Source organism: Telopea speciosissima, chromosome 4, assembly GCF_018873765.1.
Source record: "Telopea speciosissima isolate NSW1024214 ecotype Mountain lineage chromosome 4, Tspe_v1, whole genome shotgun sequence".
Classification (NCBI taxonomy): domain Eukaryota; kingdom Viridiplantae; phylum Streptophyta; class Magnoliopsida; order Proteales; family Proteaceae; genus Telopea; species Telopea speciosissima.
In genome coordinates, this window is record NC_057919.1 from 11,352,993 (window position 1) to 11,375,243 (window position 22,251).

General features: G+C 39.2%; 1 protein-coding gene across 1 annotated transcript; it reads left to right on the plus strand.

Moving 5' to 3' along the window:
• Positions 1-1,394: 1,394 nt before the first annotated feature.
• Positions 1,395-2,188, plus strand: LOC122658960. Its single transcript, XM_043854129.1, has 2 exons — positions 1,395-1,547; positions 1,631-2,188. Exons 1-2 carry the CDS (start codon positions 1,395-1,397, stop codon positions 2,186-2,188), a joined length of 711 nt encoding a protein of 236 aa, XP_043710064.1.
• The last annotated feature ends 20,063 nt before the right edge of the window (positions 2,189-22,251 follow it).

Genomic DNA, 22,251 nt, shown 5'->3' on the forward strand with positions numbered 1-22,251 from the left:
CCGTCAGGGTGACCCCTTATCTCCATTTATTTTTATTCTCTGCTCTCAGGTCCTCAGTTCACTACTCACCATGGCCGAGACTAACAATCTGATCAAAGGTATTAAAGTGAGACAGCGAGCTCCTCCAGTCAACCACCTGCTGTTTGCAGACAACTGCTTGCTATTTTCTGAACTTAAGTTGGACCAGGTGAATCATTTGAAGGCTTGTCTAGACTTGCATTGTGAAGCTAGTGGGCAACAGATCAATTTGAAAAACTCTTCCCTCACATTCAGCCCCAACACACCATATAAGTTCAAACGGTGGTTCTCCCAAATTTTGAAGGTCCCGTTCTCTGATGGTCCTGGGAAATATCTCAACCTTCCTAAAGAGTTTAGAGTGTCCAAGGCAGAAGTTTTCAAGGATATTCGTGAGAAGACTTGTAGAAGGGTCCAAGGTTGGAAGCAACAACTGTTGTCTTACTTTGGTCGTGAGGTGATGATCAAGTCAATGGCCTCTTCCATGTCCTCCTACGATGCATCGCATTTCATGCTCCCTGCTTTCCATCACAACACCATTAGGAAAGCTATGTCTGATTTCTATTGGGGCCACAATGGGGAGGACAGTAAGATTCATTGGGTCTCTTGGACCAGACTTTGTAAATCCAAGGAGCATGGAGGTATTGATTTCCGGGATCCGATTTTACACAATAGAGCCCTACTATCTAAGGTGGCATGGAGATTATTTTACCAACCTGATTCTCACTGGGCACGCTTCATGAAAGCCATTTATTTTCCTAAGTGTAAGTTTCTTCAGGCTCAATTGGGTAATAAACCGTCATGGGCTTGGTGCAGCATCTTAGAAGGAAGGAAGGTGTTAGACAACGGTTTATTGTGGCAGGTTGGTTATGGGGATAAAGTGCTCATCTGGAACAGTAATTGGATTCCATCTAGGCCTGATTTTCGATTGGCTCATCCCAAGCCTCCGGGTTGTGAACTCAATTGGGTCTCTGATCTGATAGACCAGGAGCACAGGGTGTGGAGGGAGGAACTCCTTCAAAGGTTCTTCCATCCGTCAGATGCCCAGGCCATTAAGAAAATCAATCTAAGATTATTTGCTTTTGAGGACAGATGTCTATGGGGGGGCGGCAGGTGATGGGGTTTTTACAGTTAAATCTGCATATCATCACCTCTCCAATACAAGAGAGTTTCGGAGATCGAAGGAAGCTACCTCATCGCGTGGTCACAGTTGGGATACCATTCCTACCTCCGTGTGGAAGCGGATTTGGACTAGCAAGGTTCCTCCCAAAATTAAACAATTTGTTTGGAGAGCGTGTTCTCAGGGTCTGGCCTCAGGGGAGGGCTTGAGCAAACGACGCATCCAGGTTGATCCAGGTTGCATTAGGTGTGGTCATGAAATGGAAACCAATGACCATATTCTCCTGGGTTGTCCATTTGCAAGAGCGGCTTGGTTTGGGAGCAATTTGAGCTTTTCGATGCCTGATGGGGAATCAGCTTCTCTTCCAACAATGATTCAAAATTGGGACAAAATGATTTCCCTGTCTAAGCAGGTTAAGGAGGAGACCCTGAGCCTATTCTTCTATATGTGCTGGTTTTTGTGGGTGGCGCGTAATATTTTTGCTTCGATAAAAAGAACTGGTCTCCAGAAGAAGTTTTCCTCAGAGCCCAATGGGCTTTCGACGAGTACTACTCCCTTACTCGGCACCACCATCATCATGGAGAAGAGTCACAGCCAGGCTCAATCCTTCCTCCTCAATTGACGTGGAAGCAACCGGAGATAGGTCATATGAAGATCAATTGTGACGCTGCTTTACCTCTTGAGCCCACAGGGGGAGGGCTTGGGGTGGTGATTAGGAATCAGAGGGGAGAAATTTTGTGGGCCACTTCCATCCCTGTTTCCTTCTTTGATGCTCTTCTGGGTGAATTCTGGGTTGTGCGTTCGACTCTAATAGATGCTAAAGACCTGGAACTCACCCATATCATTGTGGAATCCGACAATGCCACGGTGGTTGATACCTTAAATCACCAGCTTCCATCACTGCCAGTCAGAGCAATGGGCTTCATCCAGGACATCCATTCCCTTGCTAATCAGTTTGAGACATGTCAGTTCGTCCATATTTCTAGGGGAGCAAATCAAGTTGCTCATACTCTAGCTCGGAAGGCCTTGTCATTGGCAAGTAAGACAGATTAGCCGCTTTCCACCCCTTGGCTTCTAGACCTGTGTAAAGAAGCCGAGTGCTTTTCTTGCCCCCCTTTGCAATAAAATATTTCCTCACCAAAAAAAAAAAAAGAATATTTAAGCTTTGGTTTTCACCTCTTGAGTTGGAAATTGAAAATGGGGGTTGATTGAAAGGCGTCTCTTCAACTATGACATATCTACGTATCTGTATTCGCTATGTCATGTCATCGTCAAAGTAGACGTGAAATATTGAAATTGTTTTTAGAAAATATTGAAATTGTTTTTAGAAAAAAAGAATGCTCTCCTATAGCGCCCCTATGCCCTCTCACACGGGGTACTTAAGGATCACCCCACGTCCCCACCCTTCCCCTGGATTGCTCGTATGTGCATTCGAATAGGAAGTGGGCTCACGTTCATGTACGCTCACGTACGACAACGGGTCACATTCGTTCAAATGAAATCCACCTAGAATAATTATCACCTCCAATTCCTTTAATAGGGGGTAGTGGACCCCATCTTGGTCAGTATTTTCGGATAAGGATAAGGTGGTCATTTCCACCCCATGTGAGGAATTGGAGGAATTGGAGGGGGCAGCGAATTGGAGGCGATAACGATTCAATCCACCTATGTGTCTCCTCGATTAGCACTTGTGCTGGCACAAGGGCCATGCAATCTAGCTACAAAACCCTTCCATTATATACATAAAAACACCTTCATTGGACTTGCTTGCGTTGAAGCCATTCTAAACATTAGTTTTATGTTGCAAGGATTAGAAAGATGAGAAATGTAGGAGAGAGCTCCAGCTAAAAGCCCTTTACCGTTGATCTTAACACATCATCAAGCAAAAAAGGAAGTTCCTCCAAAAAACAAGAACTCTCAACTCACCTTCCTTAATCGTATTCATTCTAAACTTCTCTATCATTCAAATTCCTAAGGACATGGCTATTCAAAGCCCTAACACAATGGCAAACTTCTTCTCCTCTAGGATAACTGAAAATTTCAGAAAGTTGTGGTCACATTTATTCCTTTACTCTCAAATTCCATATTAGACCTACAAAATATGGCATAAAAGTAAGATTTAGATTTTTATTTTTTTATTAAAATATTAAAATAGTAAGATCATGAACTATAACAACAATAAACTTTATTTGAGGGGGCAAGTCTTTTATCAATATATAGAAAAAAACATTACTAGAATTTTGATCAAAGCTTGAATTAAGAGTATGACAGAAACCAAGGTATAGATTGAAGACGTAAAAAAAACAAAAAATTAGGACCAAGTTTTCCTCCACCCATAGAGGACGGTTCACCCACCATTCTAGGGTTCATAAACCCCTCCTAGGATTTTGATATGTTCCAAAATACCCGCCCCCGCGGATACCCTCACTGTGGTACCCAATCAAGTTTCAAAAGCCTGGGATTTACTTCTATGAATTCCGATTTGAATCAATTTCATTGGAATTCTATAAGTTGAACCTGAGAAGAAGAATCAAAGATTCATGACGCCTAAATTTATTATACGAGTTAAGTTTCATTGACTACATTGTAAACGCCCATGGTTACACACAGCAAAACCCTAACATTTATTTTTTGATGATTTCAGAATATATTATTCACAAAAATCAATCACGGATATAGTATTGAGCAATGAAATCCAACCCCATGGCAATCTAAGTGGGCCTGGATTGCAACAACACCCAAAAATACCCCCTGTTCTGGGCTTTAAAAAAGTCCAATGTTTGTAGCCTGCACAAAATACAGATGGGCTCAATATTCAAAGCCCAAGCCCAGTGCACAGGATCTCACATTCTATGTAGCTAATCAACGGAACCCAGAAAGGAAGTGGAAATAAAATACCTAAACTACCCTTATACTGTCATTCTCGATCCTACCAAGCGATAAAGCGATAATCAGCAACAGAACTGCAAGAGTAAAAGAAGAAAAAATCAGAGCAAGCGATAAATCTAAAATCCACAGAAATCAACAATCAAAAAGTACGGTTGTGCTACTTGCGACTTGGAAAAATAAGTGATAAAGAAAAATTCAAGATCGATCCAAGGGTTTAATTTCAGTTTCGATGAGAGATCACAATTTTAAGAAATTGAAAAAACAAAAAAAAAAGAGAGAGAGAAAGAAAGATTAGCCTAGCCCCAATGAAAACGAAGATCACAGACAGGATGATCTGGTAGCAAATCAAATTATCCGATTGACAGAGGATGAAATTGAACGGAGAAGAAAACAAGATTGAAATTAAAATAAGGGGGGAGGCAGGCATGCATCAGAGTCATGGAAGAAGAACAACATCGCCTGCTTCAGGAGCAAAGCTTCTTCTAAACTTAAAATGATCTTCGTCATCTGCATGCCCTGGGTTCTTACTTTGGATTAAACAAATAGGTTAGTTCTGCATATAAAATTCTTCAATTAAAAAAAAAAAAAAAAAACCAGAAAGAGCATAAATTATTGCTTTTAAATTCTACCGCACACTCACAAAGAAAGAAAGAGAGAGAGGCACTAGAAAACCCACAACACAGTGTCACTGAGTCTGTGGTTATATATATGTGGTAAGCAGACTGGATTAGGGTTCGTAGTTGGCTTGTGAGTTACCTTAATAAGGGGTGTCAACGGACCGGGCTGGGCCGGAGTTACCCTAAATCTTAGCCCAACCCTAGTAGCCTTATCCTAAACCAAAGTCCAGCCCGACCCTATCAGAGCCAAACATACTCTGAACCCAGCCTGACCCTGGGAGGGTTTTCCAAGCCCGGCCCAACCCTGATTAGCCCTGATTCACCATAAGTATCATGGCCCATTGAGTTATAACTAATGAATCCCATCGCAGCCCACTTGTGTTAAACCCAGGCTTTAATATATATTGTATATATAATATCATGGAAGTAACAAAGTCCATCACAGCCCACTGCCAGGGGCGGGCTGGCATTGCCAGGGCCGAGGCCCAGCTCAGCATTGTTTGGACTCAGGGTGGGTTAGGGTGGGCTCGGGTTGGCCGGGGTTTTTTTTTGACACCCCTAGCGTGATATTGTATCAATGAATCGATACGATGAAGGGGGTAAATCTGTCCGATTCAGGCCGATCCAGGGTGATCTAGATTGGTATTGGAACGGTATTGACCGAGGCTGAATCCCTTGTTCGGTATATTCTCACCACACCCACGAATTAGAGCATGTGGGATCTCCCACCCCACACCAATGATAGTGTGGGAAACGAGAAATGGTATTATCCATATGAAACCGAATAGTCAAGAAAAGAAAGAGAAAATAACAAAGAGGAAAGAATAATGTTGTTCACTCACGTGCCCCTACACTAGTGCGGGCCAATGAGGAGACGCTCTTGGGAGTTGATTTAGGAGAAAAAAAATCAATTCCAATGTGCCAGTGAGTGCAACGTGCATAGGACGGTTGGAGCTATCCTTGGGGTGCATGCCGGACAGCTCTGACCATCCGATTCGCACTGCACTCACTAGTGCGTTGGAGAGGATCCAAACTCTTGATTTAGGGGGATTTTTTATTTTGTAGGAGTAGGGCAGGTGACAATTTCAGCGGGACTATATATGTCCAATGCAGGCTACATTCGACCAAGTTGAAGTCTTTTTCCTTAATAAAAAATGGGATTGAGTTTCCTATCCAGCTGCGCAGCATACACTAACCCCTCCGTGTATCTATCATATGCTTCTATTGTTGGAGGAGAGAGATAAACACAGTGAGGCTTTTCTTCTAATAAAAAACTCATATGAGAGAAGATACGGCACATTGGCGGCATGGAAAAAAAAAATTTCCTAAATTTATAGTGTTTCATCCCACCTTGTTTCAAAAGTCTCTTCATTTTCTTTTTTTGGTTTTTCGGTAGAATATTTCATTTTTATATTTAATCATATAGACTAATTATTTGCGAAGACAGAGCATTGGATTCACCTAGGACCCATTAGGACCCATTAATAGACCACTATCAAATTTGATGTTCTAAGTAAATTGTAAAGCCCACCATGTATGGGTTCTCTTAACTTTTTTGTATTTTTATGAAAGAAAACTCTATCTTATTTAAACAAAATATGTTCAAAATCCACCATGAAAGAAGAATAAAACTCATTAAGCTATCAGTTCTAGCTTTAACAGCTCACATGAACAGTTTATTTCCCTACCCCCCCCCCCCAAAAAAAAAAAAACAGTTTATCTATCATTTCCTACTATACTGACAATAGTAAAAGTTTGTATTGTGAGATAAATCTCATGAAATAAAAAAATTAATATTTCCACGTCATCTTTCCTTTGAACCCTACATTAGCCTAGTCACAACCTCTTGACAGTCCATCCATACTGCAACGCCAGCTCCGGTACAATTCTTGAATCCGTTATTCTTGAGGATTCTCTACAAGACCATGAATCATATAGACCACTACAAACTAAGAGAACGAGAAAGAATTGAAGAACATCTTGATGTACTTGTTAGAGAGTCGAAACTACCATCACATATAAGAACAATAGATCCCCATCTGATAACTTTTGATAATCACCAATGGTTACAATGGAATCACTATTTTAGGAAAGATTTATAACATCTATTGATAAACAAAGCTTAAGGTTATTAATCCATTAACAAATTAGTTGGACAATCATCATTTGAATAGGCTTCAATTTGTGGAAGACGAGAGAATTACAAGCCATCCAAATGAAGTAAAAAAAGATATAGCAAGAACTGATAAAAGTTATGCTTCTTGACTTTTAGCAAAGAAGGATTAAAAACAAAGAATTTAAACAGATCAACCAGAGTGGAAGAAAGGAGATATTCTTAAGCCTAAAGATCCAGTAGCAAGAAATCTTTTAGAAAACTCACAAGATAAAAATATATGCCACTCAATTTCCAATTACCTATTACAAAAGCTACAATAGGGATTAATTGAAGAAAATATGATAATTTACTCTTAATATTTAATGCACCCAGCAGGACTTTCCATAGGAATTGACTAAATTAGGATGAATTTTCAATAAAGATTGTGTTTATCAATTTGTGTTGATATTTTGTGTGTGCTTGTTACCTTAAGTACGACCTTAAAATGTTCATTAGTAAGTACAAAATTGGGCATTATGTTTTTACGATGCAATGTGATCGTAGAATATAAGTGTGGATATTCATATGACTTGTGTGTTGAATGTGATCAGTCCAGTTTTTTGTATGGAATGCAGTCAACTGTTTGGGCAACAAGAATCTTCGATAGTTATTTTATCCCTATACCTAAGAGGTCCTTTACCATTGCAGTTGTGCATTGTATCTTTAAAGTACCAAAAATTAATGCCTACATTGATTACAAATTGGTGCATTCAGTGTACACGTGTTGATGTAGATGGAAGAGATTCTCAACAAGATATCTACTTCTCGAAGGGAATAACATCTTGAGAGAATTGTCTCACTATGATTGGACAGGAAATTCTAATATTGGTGGTGGTTATGTAAATTATTTGTAATGTATTTTAAAATAAATATTATAATATATAATTATATTTAAAAATTATTTCAAAAATATTTTATGTCCAATTACTGGTTAAGATTCTCTTATATTTGTTGTTTGATAATTTACTGGTTTTTGTGGTTTAAAAAAAAAAAAAACAGTTTTTTTACTGAAAAACATGAGCAAATATGTCATATTTGACCTGGACAATACCGAACTTGACACCTTCTTTTGATTGCCCTTGTCTTATAACAAAATTACTTTTAAGGCATGGGTAATAAGGAATTTTCAAATTAATTTTTGAGAATTTATTTGAAAGGACAAGATATTGGAAAATAAATGTTGGGAAAAAAATATAATACGCTTGTACATATTCCTTTATACCCTTGTCATATAATCAATAGTGAGGCTCACAGTGACATTTTCCTCTTATTTTGATTATGTGGACTTCATATGGTTGGATGATGTCATTTTCCAACCCCTCATTGGTTGTAATGTTTAGAGTAAATTACATGCACCCCCCAATAGTATGAAACAATATCAAACCACCCGAAATAGTTTCACTGCTAACATGCACCCACCTGGAATTTGGATGACATACAAATAAGCTCCTACCGTCAAGTGTAAAACATGAGTTGTAGTTAAACTTTTCTAAAACCCTATTTTACTGTTCAGTAATTAACATTGACTTTTTTACCCTTATAAGAGATAACCATTGCCCAAACCCATCTCTCCCAAAACCAACTTTCCATTGTCATCTTCCTCCACCTATGTCTTTTTTCTCCGACGACCTGAGCACAGTCACCAGTGCAACTCATGTTTTCTATTATCATTTCGTTTATCTGGGTTTTGAAGAACAAAGAAGCTGAGCACAGTCATGGCCGATGTCACCAAGGTCCGCACAATTTCCTCCCCATCTCCTCCGCCCGGGTTTCCTCTTCTTCTATTTTTTCTGTTCCACTTTTCTTTGCACCACAACCGACAATGGATTCCAGAGAGCTTGAAAAAAAATGATGGCAGCCAATGGGTTCTGATTTTGTGTTGGGCTTGGAAAAATGGGAATAAAAGAAAAGAAATAGGGATCCGATGGTTATTGGGAGGGAAAATGGAAAAGGAAATCATGGCTGGAATTCGGATTGGGGTTTTGTTTAGACTAGGATGTGGGTTAGATTAGAAGTGAAAAGAAATGGAGAGGAGATTCGGTGATGGTGGGATGAGGGTTTTTAGAATGAAAATGATAAAAAAAAATAAAAATGAACACGGATGAAAGGAGAAATAGGGGTTAGTGGAGATGATAGCGGTTTTAGCAGAGATGGGTTTTGAGAGAGGGTCGGTGATGGGGTTTCGGAAATGGAAGATGTATTTGCTTTTGGGATTAGATGGAGAAAATGGGTGGACATTGGTGACATCGGCCATGACTGTGCAAAGGGGCGAGTACACGGCAATGGAGAGACTAACCTTCGTCGGAGAGTGGCTAGGCCAGGGGATGTCCGCCGGCGATGGTTTGGTCTTCTGCAACCTTCGCCGGAGGTGGTGTGTAGCAAAAAACCTAAATCGATTTAGGGATTTTTGGTTTGGAGGAGAAGATGTAAAAGGGTAAAATGGTAATTGAATTAAGTCACTGATGGAAAAAGGGTAAAACAATCTTTCAACTTACAAAACTAACAGTTTACTAACACCGTGAGCCATTAGGGGGTTTTTTGAAATAATTAAATTAGAGGGGGTGGTTTGATATTGTTTCAAATTATTGGGGGTGCATGTAATTTACTCTAATGTTTATGATTGTAATGTTTAGATTTTTCTCAAATTTGTTATAGTAAAAAGGAATATTATTTTTTAATTATAAAATTAATTGAGGTGTCGAAAACTCTTTTTATGTAGAATTAGACTTAGGAGTCTTGGAAAACAAGTTTGGAGAAACAAAGAAAAAAAATAGAAAAAAGATTATGAGATTACCCAATTTTATTAATATAATTATAAAAATAAATAAATAACAATCAATGTAAGAAGTTAAGGATATGGATTTAGGTAGAAATTTATACTAAATCAACGGCCACCAATAACTTGAAGTCTTGAACGTGTACCAAATGATCTAATCCATTAAATGCATGAGATCTCAATGGTAGATGCATCATATCATATACCGTTCCACATCCTTAAATTTAGGAAATAGAAAATGGTAATTCCAGAATTGGTAACTGACAAGGATTTGCCAGATCATCAAAGATCATCTAAGATGTCTCTATCATCTATAGAAGGAGTAGAAGAGCAAAGTCGAGTTGCCAAAATCGCGCCTGGGTTTTATATTATAAAAGCAAAACATACAAAAAGGAAAGTATCGTCGTTGGTCGTTCTTCTTTCTCAAATTCTTCTTCTTGTTCTTCTTATGTTAGTTATCCTTTAGAAATCATTAATGGTGATTCTTTCGAAGTTTACGAAACAACAGAAGATGAAAGAGATCATGAACAGTCACACTGGTTTTTTCGATGATGACGAGTTTGAAGTTGCTGAAATCCTTCTCCAACTTCCACAGTTGGTAACCGAAGAGAGAGATCGTTGTCCCTCTCAAACCTCTTGGGGTACTAAGAGAAAACGATCTGCAATCGATTCGAGCTCATCACCTCCCCATCATCTTTCGTCTTCAATTCCACCTCCTTTTCCCCCTCTGCTTCCTCATTCCTGCAATGGCAGAAATTCTAACCTTAAGAGAAAGAAGATGGTAAGTTAAAACTCCTCTTTTCCTTTGTCCTTTTATTTTCCCCAATCGTTGGGTTTTTTCTTCACTCTGGTTGTAATCAGTGAGTTTGATTCGGTCTCTGGTTCTGTTTCTTCGGTTTCTTGATTTTAATAGTTTAGGGTTTCTTATTCTTATCGTCTAATTAGTATTTACCCATGTCGGATTTCTCTTGCAGACAAAACAGGGTTTGCTTGAAACCATACAGAAAGTGGCAGAAAATATAAAATTACTGAAACAGGTAGGTCTTCGGAAGACGAGGGCTCACTATGAAATGTTGAAACAAACAAATTCGATGCTAGAACAAATGGAAATTGAGGTATTTTCCTTTGAAACCTTCCAATTTTTTTTTTTTAAGTTTCCATAATATGATTGTGCTCTTTCTATATTTATCTGGGTTTATGATTTCTCTTGCAGACAAAGCAGAATATGCTTGAAACCACACAGAATGTGACAGAAAATATTGGAAAACTGAAACAGGAAGATCTTTCGAAGACAAGGGCTCACTATGAAATACTGAAACATACAGATTCGATGCTAGAACCAGTGGAAATAGAGGTATTTTCCCTGATTTCATTTCACTCCTTCCTTTGAAGCCTTCCATAATGTGATTGTGTTCTTTCCATATTTATTTTGGTTTAGACTCCTTCCTTCTTTCTTTTTTGGTTCATCTTATGTGTTTTGGGTGTTCTTTCTCATTTAATGGGTGATTGACAGGTTTGTGCTTGCGAGAAAGAAAAGGAGCCTAATTTGAATTCCAGTCCAAAACCAATCACGGCTCTTGTGTTGGAAGAATTCCCCTCTCAAGCTCCAGCTGAAGGAGAAATTGCAATTGGGGTTTCTGAGCAGGCAGAGGTGGACATGGGGCGATTGATATCCGGGTCAGGAACCTCGGTGAGTTGCAATTCTGAAGAACCAAACGAGTTGTCCGGTGTGATGTTATCGGGGATTGGGTTGGGGATATCGAATCAGTTGAGCGCGTTTGGTCACCCGGAACTCAACTTACCGGCGGAGTCGTCTTCTTTTGGGAAGGATTTTCGTCTAAGCAAGGCACCTATTGGCTTAGAATTGTATCTGTGTCTCCAGCGAGACACTTTTGTCTAGTACTCTTACAAATCTTATACGAGTATCTCAAGAACTGTAGAACAATACAGGGTTTTGATAATTTTACAGAACTTAAAGAGACTGATAAAGACTTACCATTAAATGCATTAAAGCTTAGTCCTGATTTTGATTTGGTATGCTTTAGTTTTTCAATCTCATGGGGCAATTTTTTTTTTTCTTTTTTCACCTTATATATTTTTACTGAAATAGAAATCAAATGGAACAGAAATTCTGAAATTGCTATAAGGAATTGAAATTGATGTTTTTCTTTCGATAGTAAGAAAATTATTCAGCAGTGTGGTCAATCAACAAGCCCTTCCTTGATTAATATAAGAAAATTTTACTGACTGAAAAATAGTTGATCTTGAGACAATATCCCGAATAATTGGATCAATAACAACACGGACAGCAGGTGTCTTTGGATTTTGAAAGAGTGGAAGACACCTTCAGATTATCCGATTCCACAATAACATTTTCCGAGCATAAGGATTTAGCATGAAGTAGTTCACGGATTTGCAAGAGCTTCCCCCCACCACATTTATTTTACTCTGACATTTGATGGGCAAGGAAGTAATTACATGTTAAAAATAAACACCACCTTTCTTCTCCTAATGGTCACACCACTATCATGCCTCCACCATCATGTCCCACCACCACCACCCTAATGCTACCACCAAACTAGGTTGCTCGAGTGAAGGGAAAAAAATAGCAAGATATGGTTTGTCGTCTCAATCTCGGACCCGCATCTCTTGCAACTCAGATCAAGAGGAATTGTATGCTATACAAGCCCTCAGTCGTACGTTAATCCCTCGGCACAATACTTCCATCAAATGACCTAAACTTAGGCATGTTATCCTCTTGTTGTTAATGAAGCAAGTTTTGGTTTCTACCTCTTGAATTGGAAATTAATAGTGGCAATTTCTTAGTTCTACATGAAAAAGAAAAAGAGTTACAAAATAAGTAGGTTTACAAGAATGTATGTGTAAAAGGAAGTAACCCTACTTATTCTATAATTAATTTTTGAGGACGCACGAGGGCCAATAGGAATGTACGAAGAAGCATTAACAAATGCGAGATTTCCACCATGGGGGGGGTCATTTTGCCCCGTCTTATGTTTAGAGCAAAGGATCCACGCTCTTGGACAGTCTTTTTCCCTTAATTTTGTTATCTCATAGATATTGGCGATTGAAAGGTGCCTCTTGGTCAAGTTACCATGAAAGGCGACTATAATAAAATTGTCCTTTAGGGAAAAAGTGCACACGGAAGCGTGCAAAACTACCATCCCATTTCTCTTAATAAATAAAAAATTTTATTCATGTTGATGCCCTAACATGCACTCTCATGCCACGCACTAGCAACGCGACAATGCAGCGATCACTTATAAAATCTTGCTACAGGAGGTAAGTTTCACATTAAATGAAGATTTAAGTGCCTTGAAGGTCAATTCAATAGAGGATTTTGGGATTCTAACATATTGAAACTAGGTATACCGATTCCAATCCAATTATTTTGTAGGAAACCAATACATTCCCGTTTGTACTATAGGATGGATTTCCTCTACTCCCATAGAAGCTAATGAGGCATTTAGATTTTCTTAGTTGCTAATTGATTTCAATTAGTGGAGCACCATTAATTAATCTATTGGCTGATGTGACTCAATTGCCACATTACCATAGGGTGATTTTGGTGGTTTCTAATCCACTAGGTAATTCCCAGACGAAACCAACATGGTCAAAAAAAGGAAAGAATAACAAAAACCCAACACCAACATGGGGCCAATGAGGAATATGTAGGGGCATCAATCAATTAGGGAGATTTTTCATTTCGTAGGGGATGGTGTCGTAATTTAACGGGGTTGTGTCTAAGTGCAAACTGCATGTGATTAGACAATAACTTTTTCCCTAATTAAAAAAAGGGAATTGAGTTTCGTGTCCAACTATGTAGCATACATTAGTAACTTCCTCTCTCTCTCTCTCTCTCCTCCAACAATAGGGGCATATATGTCATTTCGTACAAGGGAGGAGAGAGAGAGAAACACAGAGGCACTAATATATGCTAGGTAGCCTAGTAGTGTTCTCTTCACTTACCAAAAACTTATATGAGAGAAGGTACAGATCGTACGGTACATTGGTTACATGACAAACTTTTTTCCTAAATTTTATAAGGGAACACATTCTTTGTTAGGGAGAGTGGCTCCTGCCAACACAAGGGCCAATGAAAATGCACAAGGAACCATCAATGGGGGTGGGTTTTCTACCTTTCACAGGGGACGTAGTGGTCATTTCGCCCCATTTTGTGTCTGGGTGCAAAAGCTACACTTCTCCTCCATGAAAAAACTTCTCTACCACCTATTGTGCTGATTTGCTCTCGTCTGCCTGAATAGCCACCACTATCAGGTTGGAAACACACTCCCTTTATTTATTTATACACCTAATCATTGGGTTCTAAATAATGATAACTTGTGGGAAAGTTACTCTCAATCATCAGGGTATGGTATGGTAGCACCTTTGTGTCCATCTCTTTTCTTCTCAGATAAAACGACCTCACTGCCCCCACTATGTATGATACCGTTTTGTCACATCTTATTAGGGTGTTCCCATATGTCGTTTGCTCAAAAAACCCTCTTCCATAACTTGTATAAACATATAAATGCTTATTTTAAAGTATTAATTGAAGTTTAATATATTAATTATATTGAAATTTATTTATTAATATCTGATAAGACACTGATAACCAACCAATAAAAAGACCGAAAACCAACCTAACTGATATCTCAGGGAGAGGATTAGGCCCGCCATTGGCTTTTCTTAAGTTAACGATTGTATCTAATGGAGAGGATGGAATGGGGAGGGTTGGGGATCGTTTCCATAGAGATAGAGGTGGGAGAGAGACAGAATCAGGCTGGGCACAACACCGTTATGCCTAGCCTTTATCCAAAATCTTATCAATTCTAGTCTAGATTTTTAATAGATTGATTTCCTTATCAACCAGTTTTCGCTTCACCCAAAATATGCCAAAGGCCACGCCACGGCCAGACCAACCTATATGACCCAAATCTGACCAACTCCTTGCGTTCAGACCTGGTCAAGGCCAATTTGATTAAAAAATAAAAATAAAAAACTAGTTCGATATCGTTAATGCTTTGGTTTCGACGGACCAACTGTCTATCCAACCTTCTCTCGGTCTGAATTCCGATCTCAGCCTTTTCTCTCTCTCTCTCTCGGCCCACCCAGGCAGTGTAGACCTGATTTCTGTGTCCCACTTCCACTTGGCCACTCCCTCTTTTTATGGAAGTGGAAAAAAAAAATAGAAGTCGAATAGTCAAATTAAACTTAAAACCTAAACCTAGAGTGATTCAATATCTTTCTGTGTGACACAGTAGCATGAACCACAAGTGTGGCATGGATTTTCCAATATAAAGGCAACAAACTATCCTTCAACTCTCTAAAACGAATCCACTCTCAGTTCTTAAAGTTAAAAAAAATTAATCGTGATTCTTCTTCTTCTTCTTGTAGTGGTAGTCTTTTTAAAAAAATCATTCATGGCGCTTTCTCCTCTGAAGTTGACGAAACAACAGAAGATGAAAGAGAACCTGAACAGCAACACCTGCTTTTTCAATGATGCCGAGTTTGAGGTTGCTGAAATCCTTCTCAAACTTCCAAAGCTGATAGCCGAAGAGAGAGATCATTGTCCCTCTCAATCCTCTTGGGGTACTAAAAGAAAACGATCTACTGGCGATGCGAGCCCATCACCTCTCCATTATCTTTCGTCTCCAATTCCACCTCTTTTCCCCCCTCTGCTTCCTCATTCCTGCAATGGCAGAAATTCTAGCCTTAAGAGACAGAGGATGGTAAATTATAAACTCCTCTTTGCCTGGTTGGTGTTTTTTCTTCATTCGGATCTTAATCCCACACTGATTTTGATTCGGTCTCTGGTTCTGCTTCTTCAGTTTTTTGATTTTAAAAGTTTAGTACTTAACCATGTCGGGTTTCTCTTGCAGACAAAGCAGGATTTGCTTGAAACCATACAGAAAGTGACAGAAAATATAGAAATACTGAAACAAGTAGATCTTTGGAAGACGAAGAGGAGGGCTCACTATGAAATGCTGAAACATACAGATTCGATGCTAGAACAAATGGAAATACAGGTATTTTCCCTGATTTCATTTTAATCTTTCCTTTGAATTCTTCCATTTTTAAATTTTTTTTAAAGTTTCGGTCGGGGTTTCTGAGCAGGCAGAGGCGGAAGTTGGGCGTTTGACATTCGAATCTGGAACCTCGGCGAGTTGCAGTTCTAAAGAACCAAACGAACTGAAAGGGTTGTCCGGTGTGATGTTGTCCGGGATTGGATTGGGGACAACCGATCACAACTTACCGGCGGAATCGTCTTTCGAGAAGGATTTACTTCAATCATATGATGTAAACAAGGCAGGCATTGGGTTTAAATTTTATCAATGTCTCAAGAGAGACACTGTTGTCTAATTTTCTTACAAATCTTATACAGAGTATATCTCAAGAACTGTAGAGCAATATTACAGGGTATTAATAATTTTCCATTTTATGTCTGAATTTAAAGAGAATGATCAAGAAGACTACCCATTAGATGCATCAAAGCTTAAAGGTTGTCCATGAAAATAATTCAATAAGATTATGCAATCAAAATTATTTATTGGAAGTTCAAAAACTGATTAAAATTAAACTGTAGATCAATTTAATCATTTTTATGAGTGTGACTATGAGAGTTAAACTCAGGACCTCTGTTTCGTTGGGCATAGTCCCTTACCAAGGGAGTTTCCCTCTCATTGTTAGGCTTGATTTGGTATGATTTCTATTTCAATTTCATGGGGTGATTTATATTTTGGAAAATTATTTGGTTTGATTTTAGTACCATATTTTAGTGAAATAGAAATCAGAATTTCTATTTCATTTTTGGGTGAGAGAACACTGCTTAGGGCCTCTAGAGCCTTTGGATTCCCACTTGCCAATGGGAGCGGGAGGACAAGCATCGACCTAGGCGGGATTTCCGTCTTTCCATGGGAATAGGATAGTACTTTCCATGGGGGCAGATCGGTGCTGTGTCTAGGCGTAGGAGCTACGGTGGCCACGCGACCAGGTAGGGTTTTTTCTCCCGTCATTTTATTTTACTTTTGCTCATTAACTAGGTCATAGTAATTAATTTGATAGTTAAATTAAAAATAGTAATTTCATGTCAAAAATAAAACACCACCCCTTCTTCTCCCAACCGATAAGAGACTAATAACCAACCAACAAAAAGACCGAAATCCAACCGATTGAAATCTTAGGGAGAGGTTTGACGTTGGCTTTCCTGGAGCTAGCAACTGTGTCCAATGGAAAGGGTGAAATGGGGAGGGCAAGGGATTATTTCCATAAGCATGGGAGAGACAACACTAGCATGCCTAGGCTTTTCCCGAATCTTATCAATTCTAGTCCAATTTTTTAACATTGATTTCCTTATCAACAAGTTTTGATCTCACCCAAAATATGCAGAAGGCCTTGATCAGAGCAACCAATATGGACCAAATCTGACCAACTAATTCTGATCTGGCCTAGTCAAGGTCATTGAAGGCCAAATTAGTTTTATGCCATTCATGTTGGGGTTTCACGTGGAACGTGGAAAGAATGGTCCCACATCAATATGAATGGGGAATGTAGAGGGGGTTTATATGTACTTGGGTGTCCACTTCTTAACGGTTAGTTTTTGAAAAAAAATTCTACCCAAGTCCCTAACATATGATTGGGACGGAGCAAAACCCAATATGATTTCGATAGCTCCTGCATAGAGGGGGAGATTGTTAGGATTCTACACGGAAGGTGGAAAGAATAGTCTCACATCAGATATTAATAATTAAGGTAAATTACACGTCATCCTCTGATTTTCACGCATCTTTGTGCCTAAGCGCTGGAGCAGTGTACCGCACACACCTAAGTAGCATTCTTTCTTCCTAAAGAGTTGAGTAAAAGTTGTACACAATGACATCTCAAAAATGAAATTGCACACCCCCTCACATATCACTATTCATGTGATGGATGATATGTCATAAATGCCTCTCCCACTATTGTCAGATTTTAAAGGGATTTCTCTCATTCGCCTGAAACTGCACCCGAGCAGTGTAGGAAACTTGTTCCCGCTAAAGAGTATTCAAATTATTTTAAAAGTGACCTATTATTATGTCATTGGGTTGTCATTGTCTCACACATTTTGTGAGAACTTATGTTAAAATATTGAAAAATAAATGTTTCATAAAAAGTACACTATCTTTTTACATATATTCTTTTATACCCTCCTCATATAATAAATAATGGAACCACACAAACATTTCTCTTTTATTATTACCATGTGAACTCCATAAGAATGATGTCATTCTCAAACCCTTCACTGGTTGTAATGTCTAGATTCCACTTGTATTACCTAGGGTTGCAACAGGGTCGGTTGGGCCGGGCTTTATAATACCCTAGTCCAACTCGAAGTCCCCTTAGCTAAGCCCAGGCCCAAGCCCGACCCGACCCTAACTCAGGGCTTGAAAAATCCAATCCTAATCCGCCCTCAAGATCGGGCCGGGTTGACCCTGATTTGCCCTCAGTATGGGGAAGGGGAAGGAAATGCATGCACTGGAATGGGTCAGGGAGAAAATTATCAATTTTACTTTAAATAACACTATAATAAAATATATTATATCACTTATTATGTTCATATATAATATATTATATAATAAAATATGGGTGAAATTTAAAGTTTATAATATATATTTTATAGTATAATTTAAAACAGCGTCGGGTCAGGCCGGGCCAGGCTTAGCTCAAGGCCTCAACCCTGACCTGTCCTTAGGACCAAATATCTGAGCCCAGGCCCTGTCTTGGCTCAGAGAGGACCAGGGGGGTTCGAGCCGACAGGCTAAACTTGCATCCCCCCCTCGCCCCTCCCTCCCTCCGTCCCTCCCTCCGGTTTAAACTAGTGCCTTACTCAAAAATGTTACACTAGTGGATAAAAAAAAAATTTAATTATAAATCAATTGAGGTGTCAAAAATCCCTTTTAAGTAAAATGAGACTTGGGGAACAAGTTTGGAGAAACGAAGGCCACGTTTGTCTCCGTGGTGGATGGAATATCGGATTACCCAATTTGTTGAGATAACTATAAAATTAAATTAATAACTTAATAACAGCCAATGTAAGAAGTTAGAGATGTAAATTAGGAAAGAAACTTATCTTCTATTTTCTCCTTCTAATCTCAATAACAAACCAAGAAACAGAAAAAACAATAAAACTTTATAAGCTACAACGCAAACCAATTGGACTTCTTGAACGTTCCAGATCATTTAATGGATGCAATCTCCAATGGTAGATGCATCATACTTAATATAGTTGCAAATCATGTTAGAAGTTTCCCCATCATCTTTTTTATTAATGAGAAATTTGAATTATTAAATATAGTAAGTGGAAAAAGGGCAAGTCCACAATTGGCATCTAGCAAAGGATTTGCCAAATCATCGAAGATCTACGCTGTTAAAGATTGTGGGTGTGGGACCAGATTAACATTTACTTATATTATCTACACTAAATCAACGGTCACCAGTTCACCAATATTACGATACTCTCTTCTCCTGATCCTTTAAAATCGAATCTAACTTTTAAAAAAAATTATATCAATTACGGCTTCCTCCCTCAGTCCACGTGTCCCACACTTCCACTTTGGCCACTCCATCTTTGTACGGGAGTGGAGGGAGGAGTAGAAGAGTCAAGCTCAGCATAAACCCTAGACCTAAAGAGACTCAATCTCTTTTCGTATGACACGTGGCATAAGCCACAAGCGCGCCATGGATTTCCCATTGTAACTTATAAGGGCAAACGCAAAGTACTCTTCTCTGCTCTCTAAATTCTACTCTCAAAAGTCACACAGAGTGGAATGTTTATCGTCGTTTTTGTTCTTCTTCACAAATTCTTCTTGTTGTTTTGGTAATCTTTCTTTAGAACTCATTGATGGAGATTCCTTCGAAGTTAGCGAAGCCACAGAAGAAGAAGCAGATCATGAATAGCGACACCTGCTTTTTCGATGATGACGAGTTTGAGGTTGCTGAAATCCTTCTCCAACTCCCACACCTGATAGCTGATGAGAGAGATGGTTTTCCCTTTCAATCCTCTTGGGCTCTTAAAAGAAAGCGATCCGCAATCGATTCGAGCACATCACCTCCCCATCCCCTTCGTCCTTCGTCTCCACCTCCACCTCTGCTTCCTGATTCCTGCAATGGCATCAAATCTAGCATTAAGGTTGAGTCTTACAGTCCCACAACCCCTGTTTCCTTCAATCCCAGCGAGTCCGACTCCAAGCCCGTGGTGGTCTTTAAGAAAAAGAAGATGGTAAGTTAAACTCCTCTTTGCCTTGCTTTTTTTTATCTTCCCAATTGTTATTTGCTGGTACAGCTTTGGGTTTTATTTTCTTCTTTCCGGTGTTAATTAGTGAGTTTGATTCGGTCTCTGGTTCTGCTGCTTCGGTTTCTTTTAATTTTTAAAGTTTAGGGTTTCCCTCCCTTTGCTTTTGTTTTTGTGTATCCTTTGCTTTTGTTTTTGTGTATCCTCTATTTAGTAGTTTACCAATGTCGGATTTCTCTTGCAGACAAAGGAAGGTTTGCTTGAAACCATACAGCTTTTGACAGAAAATAGTGGAATGCTGAAACAGGTAGATCTTCAGATTTCTGATTTGGATGGATTGGGCTCTTTTCTTTTCTTTTTTTCTTAAACTCTCCCCTGAAATTTTCTTCTCCTTGGATTTCATTAGGAACTACCAAAGATGAGGGCTCACTATGAAATGTTGAAACGTAGAAATTCGATGCTAAAACAAATGGAAAGAGAGGTAATTTCCCTGATTTCATTCCTCTACTCCTTTTTTTTGTCCTTTTTTTTTTTTTTTTCATATTATAATTTTGGGTATTGGGTGGTCTTCCTCATTTTGGTTCATTGACAGCTTTGTTCTTCCGGGATACAAAAAGAGCTTAATTTGAATTCCAGTCCAACACCAATCACGGTTCTTGAGTTGGAAGAAATCCCCTCTCAAGCTCCTTCTGAAGGAGAAGAAGACGGAGAAGTTGCCGTCGGGGTTTCTGAGCAGGCAGAGGTGGACATGGGGCGTTTGACTTCCGGATCTCGAACCTCGGTGAGTTGCAGTTTTAAAGAACCAGACGAACTGAAACCGTTGTCCGGTGTAATGCTGTCAGGAATTGGGTTGGGGATAGCGAAGCAGTTGAGCGCGCTTGGTCTCCCCGATCTCAAATTATCGGCTGAGTCGTCTTTCGGGAAGGATTTTCTTCAGTCATATGTTCTAAGCAAGGCAACCATGGCCGCTCAAGCCAGAAAAAGAAGGATTGAGATCAACAGATACAAAGGCTCCATAGCCTCTGTAAAACCACGTTGCAGATGACGTTGGATTGCTGGTTTCCTTTTTCTTTTTCTCTCTTTTTTCCTCCAAATTTTTGTAATTTGATTTCAGTCAGCCACTTAGATTATAAATATTGTAAGGGGTTAGATATCTCTACTTGCTCGCATGATCTCTGCCCAAGCGTCTTGGCCAATGGGTAAGTATCTTCGGGTATTTACCGAGACATAGTTGGATGTGAAATGATGGGCACACCCCTGCATTTTCATTGGAGAATTGGGTTGTACCTCCCAGCTGTTCAGATGGAATCCACTGCATGTGGCTCCCAGATAGAGGATTCCGTCTGAACAGCTGAGAGCCGTTCAAGTATGTGAACATGAGCTGGACTCTTCGTGGGGTTGGGGCGGTTATTTCGTGGCTGTATTTAGGCATAGGTGCACGTTGCAACACACGATCAGGTGGCGTTGCTTTGCCTTCAAGTTTTTGAGTTCTCCGAAAATTGAAAATCTAAGTATACAGAGAGATCTACTTCATCTTGGATTTTTTTGTTAGAGAGAAAATGATCCTATGTTCTGCAAGTTAGTAGTACAATGTAAATGTGCTGTCGAAGGATCTCCAATTGATGTTTTTAAGGACTGAGAGTTAACAGAATTCAGTGTATACTATGTACTTTCTTAAGGACTTAGGGGCCAGCTGTCCAGTTATGCTCAGTTACAGTTCCGTACGCAAGATAGTGCTTTTAGGATTAAATTATATTAAATGTTGAGACGTGAAGCTGGGGAATTAGAATTTAGAAGGGAAAAGGGGAAAGGTTATCTGAGCTGTTCGAGTAGGGTACGCTACCACTTCTTTGTTTCAAGTAAAATAACCAATCTGTCCCCACAAAAGATGAAAATCCTGTTCAGTCAATGCCTCTTTGTGTGCTTCCATTGGCTCATGCTGGTTCAGGATAGGGCTGTAAATGGATAATCGAAAATCCGAATTCGATTCGCATCCGTATCCGTTTCGGAGCATCCGAATTCATTTAGAGATATCCGAAAAAAAATCCGAATACTTCGATAAAAATCCGAATCCGAATATTTAGTTATAAAAAATTAAGTAAATAATGATCTTAAGGGTTTTTGAAGATTCAACAGGTTCTAAAATATGAGGAAAAGAGAATTATGATCTAAAACTATGGATTGAGAGTGAATTGTATCCACTAGGGGAGGAAGATTCGGGTTACACAAGGCAGAGGTGTAAATGGATGATCAAAAATCCGAATTCGATCCACATCCGAATTCATCGGAATCTGTTTAGAGGTATCCGAATTCGACCAAGAAATATCCGAATCTGATTACATCCGAGCCGAATCCGATCCATTTGCAAGCCTAGTTCAGGGGCCATACTTTCAA

Bases quoted from the DNA above. Each gene is read 5' to 3' on its own strand.
- LOC122658960 (XM_043854129.1), top strand. From the start codon at position 1,395: ATGGAAACCAATGACCATATTCTCCTGGGTTGTCCATTTGCAAGAGCG. The intron at 1,548-1,630 runs GTTAAGGAGGAG...TTCGATAAAAAG, and splicing joins TGATTTCCCTGTCTAAGCAG to AACTGGTCTCCAGAAGAAGT.